General features: G+C 44.4%; 1 protein-coding gene across 1 annotated transcript in view; it reads right to left on the bottom strand.

The window, feature by feature from the left end:
* LOC144159833 (protein Skeletor, isoforms B/C-like) overlaps positions 1 to 17,331 on the bottom strand; it is a 45,025-nt gene that overhangs the window by 13,072 nt on the left and 14,622 nt on the right. Inside the window, exons 4-5 of the mRNA XM_077691503.1 lie at positions 12,149 to 12,251; positions 1,419 to 1,587 (exon numbers count right to left, since the gene is read on the bottom strand). Of these exons, the coding sequence (XP_077547629.1) occupies positions 1,419 to 1,587; positions 12,149 to 12,251 (272 nt within the window). The remainder of the gene's footprint in view (positions 1 to 1,418; positions 1,588 to 12,148; positions 12,252 to 17,331) is intronic.

The following is a 17,331-nucleotide window of genomic DNA, read 5'->3' as shown; positions in this document are numbered from 1 at the left end:
GGCACGCACAGGAAAAAAAATTCAGCCAGTTCAGTCTGGTAAGGAGCACTGCAAGCGAAGCTTTTTTGCACACGACACACCCAATTTACGTTTAAATTTGTCGTGGTTGTACGCGTAAACTAGGTTTGTAGAGAATAAAGCTCTGTTTCCGCGCCGGCAGCACCCAGTTAACGCGCGCTGGTTGGGTGCTGCTCGGCTTACTCGGCAGTGTAGCCGTGAACATGCACTGAATTTGGATGCAGCCAGCGACCCGTCGTATCTTTTTCTGGTGACACACGCCTTCACTGTTTCCCCACATCCCCTACCCGCATCCCCCTTCTGTGTGTGTACGACCGAATAGACAATTTCGCGGCACACGAGCACAAGGCACTGCGCGCCTCCTCGCATCGTTTTCGAATGGCACGCACCCTTCGTGCCATTCGCCGCAATGCAACAACTGTTGATGACATACTATTACGAAACTAAATGGGTTCGGACAATACTTGTTCCTTGAAGTGAAAAAAGTGGGCGATTACAATCAAAAGTACTTCAGTGTAAAAGTAACTCAATACAAATAAAAACAGCCTCCAAAAATAATTTTGTTTTGTGTCGCCTCGGCTTTGCTGGTCATCCACCCTCAAAGGGTTGAAGATCTCATAAGTTTACGTTAGAACATTAGGGCATTTATTACTGCGGCGTAATGTACCTAGACTGAGTACACGTTTACTAACATCGTGAAATACAGCTCCAACGAGGGATATCTGCGCTAAGCGAATTCAATCGATTGCTGAAAAAAACTTACGACGATCGGGTAACAAATAAAAATCAAATTTTGTCAATGCGCTTTTGGCCATGCGCTTTTGTCTATACAGGAAGTTTACGACTAACAAAAGGAGAAAACGTCGTTTTATGCTGTTTCGCTCTCGCGTTATCAATGAATACCTGCGTGTACAAAATTGTGAGAATCAAACCTAATTTAAATGCCCCGTTTTCATGGTTACCGACGCGAAAAAATTATTCCGCATTCTTAGGATATTCATTAAAAATCTCTTTCGTTTTGTTATTATGTTGTTGTGTTTATGAGAGTTTCTTCCGGTGCATGTGGCTCCAGCAGAATAAATACAATAAATTATCCTGATTTCCGGGACAATTTTCTATCATACCTTTCCCAGTGAGGCAGCTAAAATTAAAAACCCTGCTAATATTCCCTTAAAAAGCTTCTATCTGTGGTATGTCGTAGTTGTAAGTTCCAAAATATGCGTATAGTCATATACTCGGCATCGCTAATTTTTCACACAGATCTTTACCTTAGCTGCAGCCACCGGTTTCATCAAAACAGACTACCATTTTTGGTGCAGTCGCTTCCAGCAAGAATGATTGTTCTCTAGGCGATTCCGTAGTCGCTAGTTCTTGGACAATGCGTCAGGGCACCTGCTCACCTGTGGCAGTGCCGTCGTAGTCGAATTCCTTCAATTCTATTGTGGCGCTGTCCGGGAGCACGACCTCTAGGGCTTGCACCCCGTGCTGCGAACCCACCACGCTTTTCGCCACCTGTTGTGGCGCTGGTAGTTCGAAACCAGCCGGGATATTCACGTGGCCGAAGTTAAGCTGAAAAAGACGACACATTCTCTGCTGGTCACTGGTGCTTAAAAGCACATTAAATTTGGGCTATACCGCTCATCTCTGTTACAAGGCTAAAGGCATTTCGCTTTACGATGCTGTGTAGATGAGAATTCGCAGTGCTATTTCACCGTCTAATCGAATAACCACATAAATGTAGAGCATATTTGAAATGCGTATGTGAAACTATGACGCGAATGTTTCGTGGTGCAGCAGCAGAGCGCAGAATTAATCTTCGCGGGACAGAGTGGGTTTGTGTACCTTGACCAAAGACTTTATCTAGATGAAGCACTGCACCCACTAGGGCATCTTTCAGCTACCATTTCTCGCTGCCCATTCATAATGCCCTATTCTTGCTGTTAAAGAAAAGCAGTCTCAATTACGGAAAAATGTTGACATAGATTTCAGTATTGCTGCTGGTATACCCTGGTACGCAAGCCAAGTCTTAGCTTTTCGCGCGGATAACCAGGTCGTGTGTTGTTAGTGAACGCGCTGAGAAGCTGAGAAGGTAGACTTTCTGGGGCCTCGGAGAGGTTTGCATTCCTTTGTAGTCATGTTTTTACCGTTTCGCGGTGGCTCAGTGGCTAAGGCGTTGCACTGCTGAGCACGAGGTCGCGGGATCGATTCCCGGCCGCGGCGGTCGCTTTACTGATGGAGGCGAAAAGCAAAAACGCCCGTGTGTACGAGATTTCGGCGCACGTTAAAGATCCCCAGGTGGTCAAAATTAATCCGGAGCCCTCCACTACGGCGCGCCTCATCGCCTGCGTTGCGTCGGCGCGTTAAACCCTACAATCAATCAATCAATCAATGTTTTTACCGTTTGAGTCACCATGGCAAAGAAATTTACACCTTGAAAGAGAATGTTTTCCTCATATAAATCAGTTGTTAGTTCCCCCGTCGTTCTTTCTGTGTGTCTGCTGTTTTCCTAGTGCTAAAGGGATCGCGCACATCGTCAGCCCTACTCTTTTAAGCTGAATGATGCGCCGACGCGTTTGTTTTATGCGCAAACATTTCAGGACGAAAGAAGATTGATTGATTGATTGATTGATTGATTGATTGATTGATTGATTGATTGATTGATTGATTGATTGATTGATTGATTGATTGATTGATTGATTGATTGATTGATTGATTGATTGATTGATTGATTGATTTTGGGTTTTAACACGCCGACGCAACGCAGGCGATGAGCCGTGCCATAGTGGAGGGCGCAAGATTAATTTTGACCACCTGGGAATCTTTAACGTGCGCCTACATCTCGTGCACACGGGCGTTTCTGCTTTTCGCGTCCATTAGAGAAGCGGCCGCCACGGCCGCGAATCGAACCCGTGACCTCCTGCTAAGCAGCCCAACGCCTTAGCCACTGAACCGCCGCGGGCGGTGGAGAAAAAAAAAAGACGTAACAAAATTCTTCAATTCCTAGTCAGTGCTGAAGTGGCGCCAGAATTAAAACTTAGCATATTTCTGAAGCAAATAGGAGAGACGAGCTAGTTGGTGAATATCCACGAGTGAAACTGAAGCGCAAACAGACACAGGGACGAGAAAGGGAAACGACACCAGTGCTTACTGTCAACTGAAAGATTTATTAAAATAAAAAACACATTTATACCACACCAAGACCTAACAATCAGGCACGTGTGACCGTCGCACATGCGTACGGCGGTACGCGAAGACAACTGGCCCATGTTTTTCTCTTTTTCTTTCCCTCATGTTCTACCCCCTCTCCTTAAGAAGTTTGCACTTCTTTATCTAGAATACTCAGCGACGGATGACTTATACAATCATTACCCTTAATCCGGATATGGAAGGTTTCAGCAATTTCCCTGGTATCATGGTCCCTGTGCTTAAAAACAACTTGCGTGTCTGTGAAGCATGGCTTACAACCGCAGTCTGAACAGTGCACCGCCAGGTGTGTGTAGGGCCTTCCGTTCAAGGACGAAAGATGCTCCCTCAAGCGTACATTGAGACAGCGGCCGGTCTGGCCGACGTACAGTCGCGTGCGATTTGAAGGTAATCGCGCGAGCTTCGACCGATAAAGGTGATAACGCCCCCGCGCGGCCTTTTTCGGAGCGACTGGGGCCTAGTTTATGCATTCTCCTCTCTCTCGGTCGCTGTTCCATCAAGCAGTGATCACTCCCGCGGCAAGTAAACCATCCTTTCCGCTCTGTGGTGATCTTGTGTTGTTGCAATCACGTGGGCGTTTTTTTTTTCTTGTTTATCGTGAGCAACGACAGCACCCATTGTTATAAATGTCCAGTATTTCCCGAGAATGCGTTTCTGCGCACCTTTTCGAGAACTGCTGTAAAATACCACGAGTAGGACGTCATCGCTGCATGCGCAATAAAAAAAAAGAGGAAGGGGTTATTGATTTTGCTGCTGGAGTGATGGCTGCTAGAATAAACAGCGACCGAGGGAGAGAAGAATGCGTAAACCATGACCCAGGCAGTGTAAAACAGTCCGCGTGGGGGCGTTATCGTCGTGGTCGGTCGACGCTCGCACGATTACCTTCATATCGCACGCGACTGTACACCCGGCCACAGGACAATAGAATGCAGTACACAACATTGGTCATACACCGAACTGCAGAACGGGTGCAGAACGCTGGCTTTCCCCTCTCCGTGCTCCAGGCAATCTATCAGCGTCTTGTGAAGCAGTTGAAAGGGTTCACACATCACTATTATTTTGTATATTAACGACATAGAAAACCATGTCCCTGTAAATATTAGGCTCTATGCAGACGATTGCGTTACTCTGAAATAAAATCCACAAAGGACCAAGTTTTGTTAAACGAGTTACTAAACAAGGTTGTTTCCTGGTGCGAGGCTTGGCAAATGTCAATCAATTTTGAAAAAACGGTGTACATACCCATTTCTCATAAGAAAAACCAATTAAATTTTTAATACTTTACAAACAATGCCATTCTTTCAAAGGTTCAATCCTTCAAATATCTTGGGTTATGGATAACAAACGATCTTAACTGGACAAAACACATTGACATAGTAACTTCTAAGGCTAATCAGAAACTCTTCTTTTTACGAAGGACTTTGAAACTTTCATCTCCATCCGTCCGCTTACATATCGATAGTCCTACCCCTACTTGATTATGCAGAGGTCATCTGGGATCCATTTACTCAAACTAAAATTCATAAAGTAGAAAAAATACAAAGAAGAGCAGTTCACTTCATATATAACAGTTATAGACGAAACTCGGTAACTGAACTTTTAGAGCTACCTTACCCTCAATTTCAGAAATAAACCCCATATCCCGATTTAAATATTTATATGAATTAGTTAATGGGCATTACAAGATGGATATTGTAAAAATTATTTCATTTTCTTCAGGTTACGCCACCAGACAACGCCATGTTCGTACAATAACTCCGTTCCGTACCCGCAATAATTGCTTCAAATATTCTTTTTTCCCTAGAACTGTGCAGGATTGGAATAGTTGAAATAACCATCAAGTTACAAAACAATCTTTAGCATCCTTTGCTGCTGGTCTAGAAAAGCAGAGAAAATAATTTTACTTCTCTGTTAGCTTTGTTTTCTTTTCATAAAATGAGACTGATGTTTCATCTGTACTATTTTTGTTACGTTTGATTACGTTTGTGAAACGCAAGTGATAGTCCTTTGTTTGACGTTTGTTATATGGCTGCCTACTATGTGAAATGTGAGTGACTGTTCCATTTGTTTTCCTGGTGTTATATGCTAATATTTTCGTCTTTTGTACCCACCTGCGAAAATCCCTTCAGGGGATTGCAGTACCCCTAAATAAATAAATAAATAAATAAATAAATAATCACATAGCAGATACCAACCAGAGTAACAAAATTACACCATCTTCGCGAGGGGAACACTGAGGTGATGCAAAGCATCGCGGAGTTCCCTTTATTTTCACTTGCGTTGGTTACCCACATCGCGTGAACGTTGTTGGAAACTGCGCAATGCTTCGCATCACCTCAGAGTTCCTCTCTGACAAACGGCTCTGTTAATTGGTTGGCTGATGCTGGCTGAACTTGTGTCAGCCAATCCGCTAGCAGGACTGTCGGTACTCATCAGACGCCGGAGCGAGACACATCAGACGAAGCAACTGAGGCAGCGGCGCGTGCATGCGATTATATATAGGCCTCGAGCTTCGCGATCGCTGCGCCGCCTGCCGCCGCTTCTCCGCGGCGTTGACGGGATTTGCGCTGCGTGACTGATAGGGGCTCGTGCAGTGTTTTGGTTCTATTTCGCTTCTTTTCGCCTTTCCGCGCCGTAAAAAAACTTGTTATGGTGACGACTATAGGCAAAGAGTACGTTTAGGTCACTTAAAAAGCAGCTGCGTCTTCGTACAGTACGCGATCGCCTGCAAGAGCTACCCGGGGACGCGGTTCTGCGCGCTTCGTCGCCGCTCTTCCGGGCGTCGGCGACGGCAGCAACATATCACCCATGTCACCTCCAAAATATCAGGCACAAATGAATTCGACTGACGCTTCGTTTAGATCTGATACTGGCGCAATGAGAGGTTGGCGTCATTTTGCAGCGTGGACAACGAATGCGGCATCGTTTCGCATATAAACGCCGCAGACAAATATGTTTCGGGGATGTGATTACCCAATCCCGGACAATAACGTATGCTTTTTATAAGAATATAAACCATGCGAGAATGTAAAGTATATTCCAAGCCTGTGCGTTGTTAAATATGTGCCCACACACGCCATATAGCAAGAACCAAGGAAATGAAACCACAGAAAAATAAATGCTGTGCCAATGCGGAATTTAGAAACGTAATAGCTCTAACGGAAATGAAAAAAAAACAATGCAGCTTCTGGCATGCTAAAGACATTCGTCTAAACTTACGCCAGGTAGGTTTCACTAGACCAACTATACGCGAAATGCACTGCTATTTCGCGAGAAATCAGTGGGGGGGGGGGGGGGGAGGGGGGGCGGGTAGCGTATTCCCAAACCATATCCCGCAATGGGCCCAGGCCGACCACACCTCCTAAGCAGGGGCGCAGCCAATGTGGTTAAAAAAATTGCAATTTTTTATCCTCCTTGGACGCAGCACCGTGACGTCTCTACCTATTTGTGCGCGACTTCATGCGAGGTGGATTTTTTCTTTTTTTCCCCCTACCCTCGTTTCGGCTGCTTGGCAGGCGGCCGACGGTTTCGCTCCCTGGACGGGGCTGGCCTGTGGCGCTGGCGAAGCTGACGCACATGTTGCAGAAGCTAACCTTTTGTACCTGAGCCCCTGAACTCTCCGCGCTCTTCTTGGGCACCTGCAAGTTGACGCTGACCTCCGATCGTGTTCCTAGATAAGCGCTCGACTCGGTGCTCGAATTGCGCGCGCGCGGATGGACGCTTTCACGCTCATGTGGCAATCATACACGTTCCGGAAAGCAAACACCCTCATTGAAAGCTCATCCTACAGCACACAGAAGGGTATACAATTGAGTTGGGTGCTCTTTCACTATATACACACCTCAAAACACGATTCGGTGCTGCAGGTAAGGATTACAGGAAAGGCAGCCAATTACCCATGACTACATTTACAAACTGTCCTACTCTTGCGAAATATTACAGCTTCATGGGCTGCTACATTTTGGCACTTTCATAAGCACTATTACATTGAATTTCGTTAACATTAACTTCACTGCCTTATTCTTTATCAGGAACAGTGCCACTAAGGAAAACATTGACCTTTTGTTAATAGCAATGGAAGATGAGAATCGTTCTTGCAAGGGTGATACATTGATAAGAAAGACACCAGCTCAAACGTACACGTTTTACACTCGGTCATAAATTCTTCATAATTTGCACTGCTGGTCATAACAATTTAGGGAAACAATATCGAAAATATATACCAACCAAGTGCTAAGTAATAGTTGGATTGTACAACTACTGATTGTACAGCTACTGAACCATCGGCCGCTTGCAAAGCAGCCGAAACGAGGGGAGGGGAAAAAAAGAAAAAATGCACATCGCATAAAGTCTCGCACATATAGGTAGAGACGTCACGGTGCTGCGTCCAAGGAGGTTAAAAAATTGCTATTTTTTAACCTCATTGGCTGCGCCCCTGCTTAGAAGGTGTGGTCGGCCTGGGCCCCTACAGGATATGGTTTGGGAATACGCGGGCGGAGGGGATGCCGTGTAGAAATGCGGAGCGGAATCAAGCAATGAACGTTTTAGTAATCCCACACATAACTCTCGCGTTCACTTTCCTTTTGTTTTTCTACTTCAACGAAGAGCTGATCGTACGGCGGATGCATTTTTGGAAGTATACAGGGTAGGCTGTTCAACAAGCGATGAAATGTGTCGTTGGATGAGTGTGGTATGTGATAAGGCCCTGTGATTTCAGTTTCTGGTTTATTCTGCAGGCTTCCTGTGCCATATGACGATATTTCGAAGAAGCATTTAGTCGCGGACGCGGATTATATTGTAAGCCCGTCTCCGCGCTGCTCGCAGAGGATATAGGTAGCAGATGAAGGTCTGCGGGCGCGTACCTCACGACAAGACGACTCTGTCGTGTGCTGATCCCCGAGTATAATTATGCATTGTCCATCGTACTTTTGTTGAATATTTGCGAAATTAACACAGACTGGCTTGTAAATGGTGGTGATCAATATCTGAGGTATAATATTGGCAAACGTAACTGGTGTGCTGTCAGGTATGAGTGCTCCGCTGATTATGTAAGCGCACAAAACCGATTTAAATCGTAGTGTATAGCCGTAGCATGAACATCTGAGGAACCGGTGGTTACGGAGACACGGATAGTAAATTCAGATCAGTGTAACTACAATCGCCTCCATCATACGCCGATTCCGCGACGCTGGCCTGTGACATTCACCTGGCGCTTATACTGACCGAAAATACCACACTAAGATCGCGTCGGAAACATTTACACTCTCGTAAACACACCCCATTTGCGAGCAGAGTGACTGCTCCACACAAACGTGAATTTCAAACGCTCACAAATGGTAAATCTCAGTCGTGGACGTGCCGCAAAAGCAGCGGCGGCACTGGGGAGCGGGGCGCGGACTCCCACGCCTGCTTTCGAAACGGGCCGCTAGGGGGATTTCAGTGGCGCCCCTACAGGCCGCGCTCGAGGCGTATAGAGCTGGCGTAGAGAGGGCAACGAAGGGAGAGGCGCGCATGCGCGCGCTATCGCGCATCTGGCGTGGAGAGGGGGATTACAAGGAGAGGTGCAGACGCCAACGAATAACGGACATAGCCCCGAGCAAAAGATGCTCTGCATCTAAAAAATGGCGGTCATCCCTTATGTACATACACTGTGGCATCGCCTTAAGAAGACGGCTGACGGATTCGGGGTTAAGGTGGTTTTCTCGGCCAGGAACAAGCTAGGCAGATTATGCAGCATGGTGAGCAGCAGGCTCGATTCCCGAGACAATATTCCCCGACGTGGCTGTTTGATAAAACACAGACTCCAATTTGTTCGGTGGATGACCAATGTTGTGTACTGCATTCTATTGTCCTGTGACCGGGTGTACGTCGGCCAGACCGGCCGCTGTCTCAATGTACGCTTGAGGGAGCATCTTTCGTCCTTGAACGGAAGGCCCTACACACACCTGGCGGTGCACTGCTCAGACTGCGGTTGTAAGCCATGCTACACAGACACGCAATAAGTTTTTAAGCACAGAGACCATGCTACCAGGGAAATTGCTGAAGCCTTGCATATCCGGATAAAGGGTTCTGATTGTGTAAGTCACCCGTCGCGGAGTATTCTAGATAAATAAGTGCAACTTCTTAAGGAGAGTGGGTAGAAGATGAGGGAAAGAAAAAGATAAGGAAATAGTGCGGTTGTCCTCGTGTACCGCCGTAAGCTGTGCGACGGTCACACGTGCTTGATTGTTAGGTCTTGGTGTGGTACAAATGTGTTTTCGATATTAATAAATCTTTCAGTTGATAGTAAGCGCTGGTGTCGTTTCCCTTTCTCGTCCTTGTGTCTGTTTGCGCTTAAGTTTCACTCATAGCATATTTCCTCGTGTATTTAGGGCTGTTGTAGCTGCGAGATTTTTTTCCCTGCTAATCGGTAAATCTTTGGCATGCGTCTCAGTGGCTAGAGAAGAGTTATTTATCTTCCTCAACTGAAACGCGCTTACACATGCCACACAACTATCGGCCAGCGTAAAAAACAATAAACAACACGTTTTCTTTACATTTAAATTGATTGATTGATTGATTTATTTATTTATTTATTTATTTATTTATTTATTTATTTATTTATTTATTTATTTATTTATTGTAGGGTTATGCGTGCCGACGCAACGCAGGCGATGAGGCGCGCAGTAGCGAAGGCCTCCGGAATAATTTCGACCACCTGGGGATCTTTATCGTGCGCCGAAATCTCATACACACGGGCGTTTTTCCTTTTCGCCTCCATCAGAAAAGCGGCCGCCGCGGCCGGGAATCGAACCCCCGACCTCGTGCTCCGAAGCACAATGCCTTAGCCACTGAGGCACCGCGCCATTTAAAATGCACAACGGTAAATAATTCTGAGCAAGAATCGCTCATATGAAAATTCGTGCTAGCGTAGTAAGATCAGAATTATAAAAAGGTCAATAAATAAAGCGGTCACTGAATAAAGGGGTCAATGAAAGAGTTATAAAGGGGTCATCTTGCACTACGTTGAGGCATTTTGTTCTGGTGAGCGTTAATTCTTGTTTCCACGTTACCATTTCGAGACCCAAGGCGTATGTCTACCGTCGGTGTGCGTATACGCCAAGACCGGTAGTATTGTTTATTCTGAAGTCTCAAGTTCCAGTGACACCAAATACCTCAACATTCAAAATATTGTTTTGCCTAGCCTACCGATAACAACTGTCCTGATTTATATTTTCCATTGCTTGTTATTGCTGCAAGCGTGCGTGCTGGAAATAGTGAAGTGAGCTTTAAATATATTGTTTTTTTTGTCGCAATAAAGAGTACTTTTGCTTTAACAAGAAAACCTTGCATCTGTGAGTGCTCTTGGGTGAAGAAGTGTCATCTTCTCTCACAATTTTTTATTCGTTTCCAAGGTAATCACCTTTGAATTTTGTTAACCGCCTTATACACGAAAAATGGCATTAGGTACTTAATGCCTTACGTTTTAATGCCATTATTTTCTGCTACTCGCAAAAATTTAACCCCACTTGCTCTAATGTCATTTTTGGTTTAAGGGGTTCAGCACAACTCATTCGCCTTCACGAACGCCTTAAATCTGCCGACTCTCGAACGCGATGAGCACCAAATGAAACCAACGAAACTCTTAGCACCAGAGTGCTGACGGGAACACGTAGCTGAACTTACAAATAAGATGATTTTTTACCCACTCTTGGTGGCAAAGTTCTGTAGACTACGAAGTTACAGCGGCTAAAGGTGTCACTCGTCATTTTGAATTTTCAGGATTTGGCTACAGCTGGAAGGCGATGTCAGCTGCTGGACCCATTTTTAGAAACGGCTCGCACCATTTTTTAGAAAACACTATTTCCCATAACGTTTTCTGTCACAAAAACACATTTTTATGCCTTACAAGTCGTTTTTCTCACCGTTAGAACTTCTAAAATACGAGTGCATTTGTCTTTTTGGCCATTATCACCATCATGCGTAACACATTCATGCCTTTGCGTTTTCGCGTGTGGCACAGCCCGCCCAAATAATGTCTTTCGGTATTTTAAGGCCTTAAGAAATTAATGTCATTTTTCGTGTATGTTTTGCACGGGTATTTGTTTAAGGTTTAACGGGGGTGATTTGTGTAGTAAATAAAAATGTACTTATCTATTCCAAGCGAACTAGTTGCCCATGAACAGGAGCCAAAATTATGGCGGACAAAATAGATTACACGAAAGGGAATTAAAATCATTAACATGCCAGGGTCGGGCGACGAAACATAATTGCATTCTACATAACATTGTACATTTATGTGCGAGGTAGAGGCATAAAAGTTCGAAGTATAATATACTTGATGAATGGAAAATAACTGTCCTGAGCATTTATATCCAGGATGTCCCCCAGACAGTTTTTATTTCAGGACCTCTTTCTGCGCTAACATCAATTACTCATTGTGTACTGCAAACATTTAGTGTATAAACTTCGAAACCCTAAAGCCTTGTACAGGTTCCCCAAAGTTCGTTCCTTTTCGCGTCTTTCATAAAAATTGTGGTCTACAATTATGGTATCAGGGCTAAGCAATGGAGTGCACTGCGATTCCCTGTAATTTTGATTTGAGCTACGCGCACTCATGCTGCACCTTGGTGCTAGCTGTTTTTAGTTGTTGCAACAAATACCACAGCTGACCCAGGCTCTTTCGTAATTGCTGACCCGTAACCAATTTTCTTGTACAGCTCACTTGGAACCGAATTTGTGATAAAAAAAAAAGCCCACACACGCTTCAGAGTTCACGCACACAGAATTGCAAACTTCAAATGCTAAACTTTACATGGTGTAGTAGTTAGGCCGCTTTCTTCAGTTCATAAAATACATTACTTTTGGTTTTATAACCCTCAGTTCACCTTTTGAACATCGTTCTTGTAGCCGATATGCCAATCATGCGTTACTACCCAAGCCTTACCTTGAAAGTGACGGAGAACATTCCGATGTATTCATAATCTGTAGTTTTATTCGGCAAGGTCAGAAGGACACGAGAATTTGTGTAGGCTTTTAGGGCGTTGGAGCTGTAAGAAAGAAATAAAGGGCACTAAACAAGCTTCACAGACCCTCAATCTCAATCGACCCAGTTTTTTTCGCACACCCCCTAATCTATTCCTTAAAATCCACACTCCTTGAAGCCATAGATATACCCGCCTCTTAAGGCATATTTTTGATTACGCTTTGACATCCCAGCTACTGTGCTTCATTTTTTGCTGTAGCCTCTTGTTTTCGCTGCATGTACCGTGAACTTCATAGAACTTATTAAAAAAAACGTTCCTTCTTGAGCGTTCTGTTATTGCATTCATTTACGGAGTGTTCCTAGTGTACGTTTGGGGCTGTAGTCGAGGATGAAGTTGGCAGCTAACAATCTTTCAGCAACCCGTATATTGTTTTATTAAAGTATACGGTTTTGATGTGGTGTAGTGGTATTCCCCGAACATCAAATCCCTGCCCAAACTATGGGCCTTGGTCCTCCCTTTCATCGAGTGGCCTTGACGCGGCAAACCATCTCTGACCCTTTTCCCGTGAGCGACTTGGTGACTACAACCCGGGCAGCAGGCAGCGAAAAACTTGGTTTTCTCACAGAGGAGACCCCACAGTGTGGCTGGCTCCAGCCTCGGTGTCATATGACTTCTTTATTGAGCAGTTGGGTTATCTTACCGATACACTCGCGTTCTTTATTCTATTTTCACAATCGATCACCCAATAGTTTGCTCACTCAAAAAATCAATTCAAATTTTTGTGTGTGCGAGCTTGTATGCAATATATATTATCTGTTCCCTTTCAACTACAACGCCCAACGTGCCCGTAGGTACATAAATGTATAAATAATAAAACATCGCTCGTGGGTGTAATCAAAAGCATGCCACCAAGCGTGCTCTCTTGCGGCTGAGTGAATTCTGCGGGCGGGAAGATGTGTTCCTACTCTCCGTGTGTGCGTGTGCAGGGCACAGGCGACATTTTGAAAACCACTTGTATTTAGGTACGGTAGCCGTTACAGCCATCACCATGCGGTGGCACATTTTTATACATCCGAAAAACCGGCACTAATAACACAGACCAACATAACTGCTAAGCTTTATTTGGGCTTCCATTCATGTAGTCTTCCTTTGATTTTACCTAGCATTCAGTGCGGAACATTTTGCAGATGGCTTCTCTGCACTGACACAACAGTGTGAGGTGGACGCTTGCTAGCAAGCTCCTCATGCAAATCGGGCAATGGTGACAGCTACTTTTCCAGGTAACAATGAAATGGTGCCTACACTACATGCTTACGCCTAGCGAATTTTTTAAAATTGAAATTCAAACAAACAGCTTTACGTAAGCACAAATAAACTGCGTGAAAGTTTATTTTTCGGTTCTTGAACTTGGTTATATTTGTCTCTTCCTGGTCTCTGGTTAACACTTCAATAAGCAATAGAGCCCTCAAATTTTTTATCGCTTTGCTGCGGGTTACAACTTCAAAAATTAATGATTTTCGAAATGCAAAGTATATGCACTGCAAGGTGGAATGCCATCACCGTTGTTTACCCTGCACATATCCAACGCAGGTGCCAGAACCTGCGGCACCGGGGTGGGTCGGAAGTAGACATGGCATATAAGGTGACCGCGTAAAGCAGCTGTGAGAATGCCTCTATTGAGCTCTTGACGCCAGCAGTTGCACCGTTATATTCATCATCATCATCTTCAGCCTCTCTACGACCACTGCAGGACAAAGGCCTCTCCCATTATTACCCAATTATCCCGGTCCTGTGCTAACTTCGACCAATTTATCCCCGCAAACTTCTTGATCTCGTCTGCCGCCCCCTGCCCCGCTTGCCTTCTCGAAGAATCCACTTTGTTACACTTGATGACCACTAATGAATACACCGTTATAGTAAACAACGGTTACTTTTGTTACACTCTGAGGCCTCGTGAGGTCATGTTATTCCCCCATTGACGTACACCATGCCTGTAAAACATCCACGACAACGTTGTGCAAAACAGCGAAGCCTAAAGCCGCGCATACCGTAGTATTTGCGGCCAGGATATCCCCAAACTGAATGCTGAAGCGAAACTGGTTCACTATGTAGTGTTGAGCTGCTTGCAATCGCAAAACACGCCTGAGGGTTACGAGCACAATGCATTTACGTTGGAAACGTGGTTTTTAACTATGCAAGAAAAGACACTGGAGGCAGATGAACAACAAAGAGGACAGCAGCACTACGCAGCCCGGCCCTTCTACGTGACACAATAAAACTCATGCACAGAATCTTTGTGTGGACAGACTGCCATAAATTTTGACTGAGCTCTTTCATAGCTGGCCAGGCATTACAGCGGTTGCACTCAGCATAAACTTAAGCGGCATGGTGAACGTATAAAAACTGGGGGTGAGTTTTATGTTTAGTACAGCGCATATATCCAATTACCAAGACAACATGAACAACAAAATTTGACATAAATACTGCGAAAGCAAAAAGTACGAAAACATTTCTTAATGGGAAGTTGAAATGAAAAGTATTCAAAGCAGCTGCGAAATATTCTAGGAAGAAGGTTTGACTCTTTCAAAAATTCCATGATTCTGTGTAAATAACAGTGAAGTTGTACTTGCCATAGTAGAATGAAATGACAGATATAAGCAAAATAAAGTTGTACTTGCCATAGTAGAATGAAATGACAGATATAAGCAAAATAGTACGTAACCAACGATGGAAACGAGGTGGACAAAGAACATTCGGGGGCCACCCCGAAGAATACAGGCGGCGGAGCGATGGATATGAAGAAAGGAAAATATGCAAAAGATACCAATCTTCCGCGCCGATAAAATATTGCACCAGGATGGACATGATATCGTTCAAAAAATGGTTCGCCAATGATCAACAAACACATTGCGCCGGGAATCCTGCCGGCCAAAGACCCAAAGAGCCAAAGATCCAAAGACCCACTAGCGAATTCAATAATCTCACAAGCAAAGCTATACAAGATATTATAAGGACATTTTATGGCACACGTGTACATTGATCCGCACACAGACGATAGGAAAAAGTAGCACCAGATTAGACGTCTTTCCTCAGAATCTCCCATACAGCCCATTGTTGTCTTAATTTGTTTTTATTTTTTTGCGTGCTGCTTCTTCTACACAGCAAATGCACTATCGTGCCAAGCTGAAAATATTATCTGGTGAATTGTGCCGTGCATCTTTACCTGCCTATACCCAGTGTAGAGTGTAAGATATGTTACGCCATCTTGCATGGCATTGTCGATTCTAACAAGTTCATTGCAGTGATTTCGCTCCATGGTTGATTATTGTTTTCTTGCATGGCCTTTTTAAACCCTGTTTTCTTGGTTGTTTTTTTAAGAGTACATAGCTAGGTAGCAGATTTTATTTGGTGTTGCTTGCATTGCCTGCTTCCATTTGTTCCTACTATTAAGTCGCTTCTTACTGCGTCATCTTTTTATTCGTTTACCTTGACATGCACAGCCACTATTACTCTCTATAACTTCTTTCATTGACAATCAACAAAAATTGTGACACTTGTCTGTTTCGTCGGCCTACCTTCTCCTGAGTTGTCGTAATTTTGCGGTGAGAAGTTTTAGAGTACGTGTCATTGCTTGAGTCCCAATTTTATATCTTAACTACGGTATTTACTCGCAGAATTGATCGCACTCGTGTAATGATCGCAACCCTTGAGTCTGTCGTCAAGGTTCGATTTTTTTATCTCCCGCGCAATGAACGCACCCTAAACTACCCGCCGTAATATGTCGTATGTGTGCCAAAACTAGCTGATGATGGTCGTGCGTACTTCTGTTTCCTCCCCTTTCAAAGCGGTCATGGCTATTGCGGCACACTTGCCGATATTAGCGATATCGGCAAGTATTCGTTCAATATTGATAAGGAAGAAAGCCTTGCTAAATGCACTTAATGTACTCAGAAGACAAAGAAACAAATGCGCTCAGGTTGCTGCGTTGGCAGCCAGGTCTGTTCTGATGTCCACACTGTGACAGTGGCAGCCACTTATTGGTGGAACTCTTGTCACCTCGCAACTGACCCGTTCCGTCGTGCTCCGTAATTCATAAAAACACTGCGTTTTGCGTCACTTTGCAAGGCGGCTCGTGGCAGTGTGCGGAGTTTTTGTTTTGTTTTCTTTTATAATTTTGTTATGTTTATGACGCCTATCGTAAAAATTTTGACCCATAATTTACTTGCGTTTTCTGTGCACAAAATTTTTTTGCGAAAAATTAACCCCGCGTAATGAACGCACCACTAATTTTCCATCAAGTTTTTGAACAAAAAGTGCGATCATTAGGCGAGTAAACACGGTACTACGAAGACCTTCCTGCTGTGTGAACTCTGCGATACCGTAGGAATGTTTAATCTGTGGTATTTGAGTGTTGATAAACTCTAACATTGTGAGAATACAAGGCCCACCCAATAGGTCGAGGAGGACGGAGCTGCATGAAGCACGGTTCTGACTTCGAGCTTCTTCTGGTATAACGGCCGTTTCGGCAGTATTATATTGTAGATTCTTTAACAAAGGCGTTATACAGGAGGCTATACTTTAACTGACGAATCCAACCCACATTTTGATTTACTAAGTAAAGCTTAGTGTCTTTTCGCATCCCTCTCTCTCCTCTTTCCTCAGCAAAATGCTACAATGAATCTTTTTTCATCGCTTTCACCGTGGCCCTGTTTAAGGGTCCCTCCGCTTTCAAACTTGTGTTTCACCAAATCTACACCAGTTCTGTAAGCCAGGGCTTTATGAAATGGTGCAAAGTAAACTTCATCGCTCTGGGTATTACGCTCCAATCAGTCTCTACGGATATGCATTCTCTCGCGCGAAAGACAAAACCGCCATTGCGGCTGTGATTGCTCGTGCGCCTTACTCATCAACATGCTCACCAAATGAGTGTCAGAGATCATTCCGAGATTAGTACAGCTGACTGAAATTAGTAGTGCAGCAATAAGACTCTGATAGAAAACTTCAGTTCAACAATAACTCTCCGCTTTACATGCCTTGTAGACAATGCGCTGAGCAAGCTCTGGCTGATTTCTTGATTTCAAAATTATTCCGTGGATTAATTCGAAGCTACACCTGGGCTATAAAACGTGCCGTAGCGCATGGC

The sequence above is a fragment of the Haemaphysalis longicornis genome, unplaced genomic scaffold (genome assembly GCF_048455015.1).
Source record: "Haemaphysalis longicornis isolate Haplotype H1 unplaced genomic scaffold, Haemaphysalis longicornis Haplotype H1 scaffold_10, whole genome shotgun sequence".
Taxonomy (NCBI): domain Eukaryota; kingdom Metazoa; phylum Arthropoda; class Arachnida; order Ixodida; family Ixodidae; genus Haemaphysalis; species Haemaphysalis longicornis.
The sequence above is the reverse complement of the archived record's forward strand: the minus strand, read 5'-3'. Positions and strand labels throughout refer to the sequence as shown.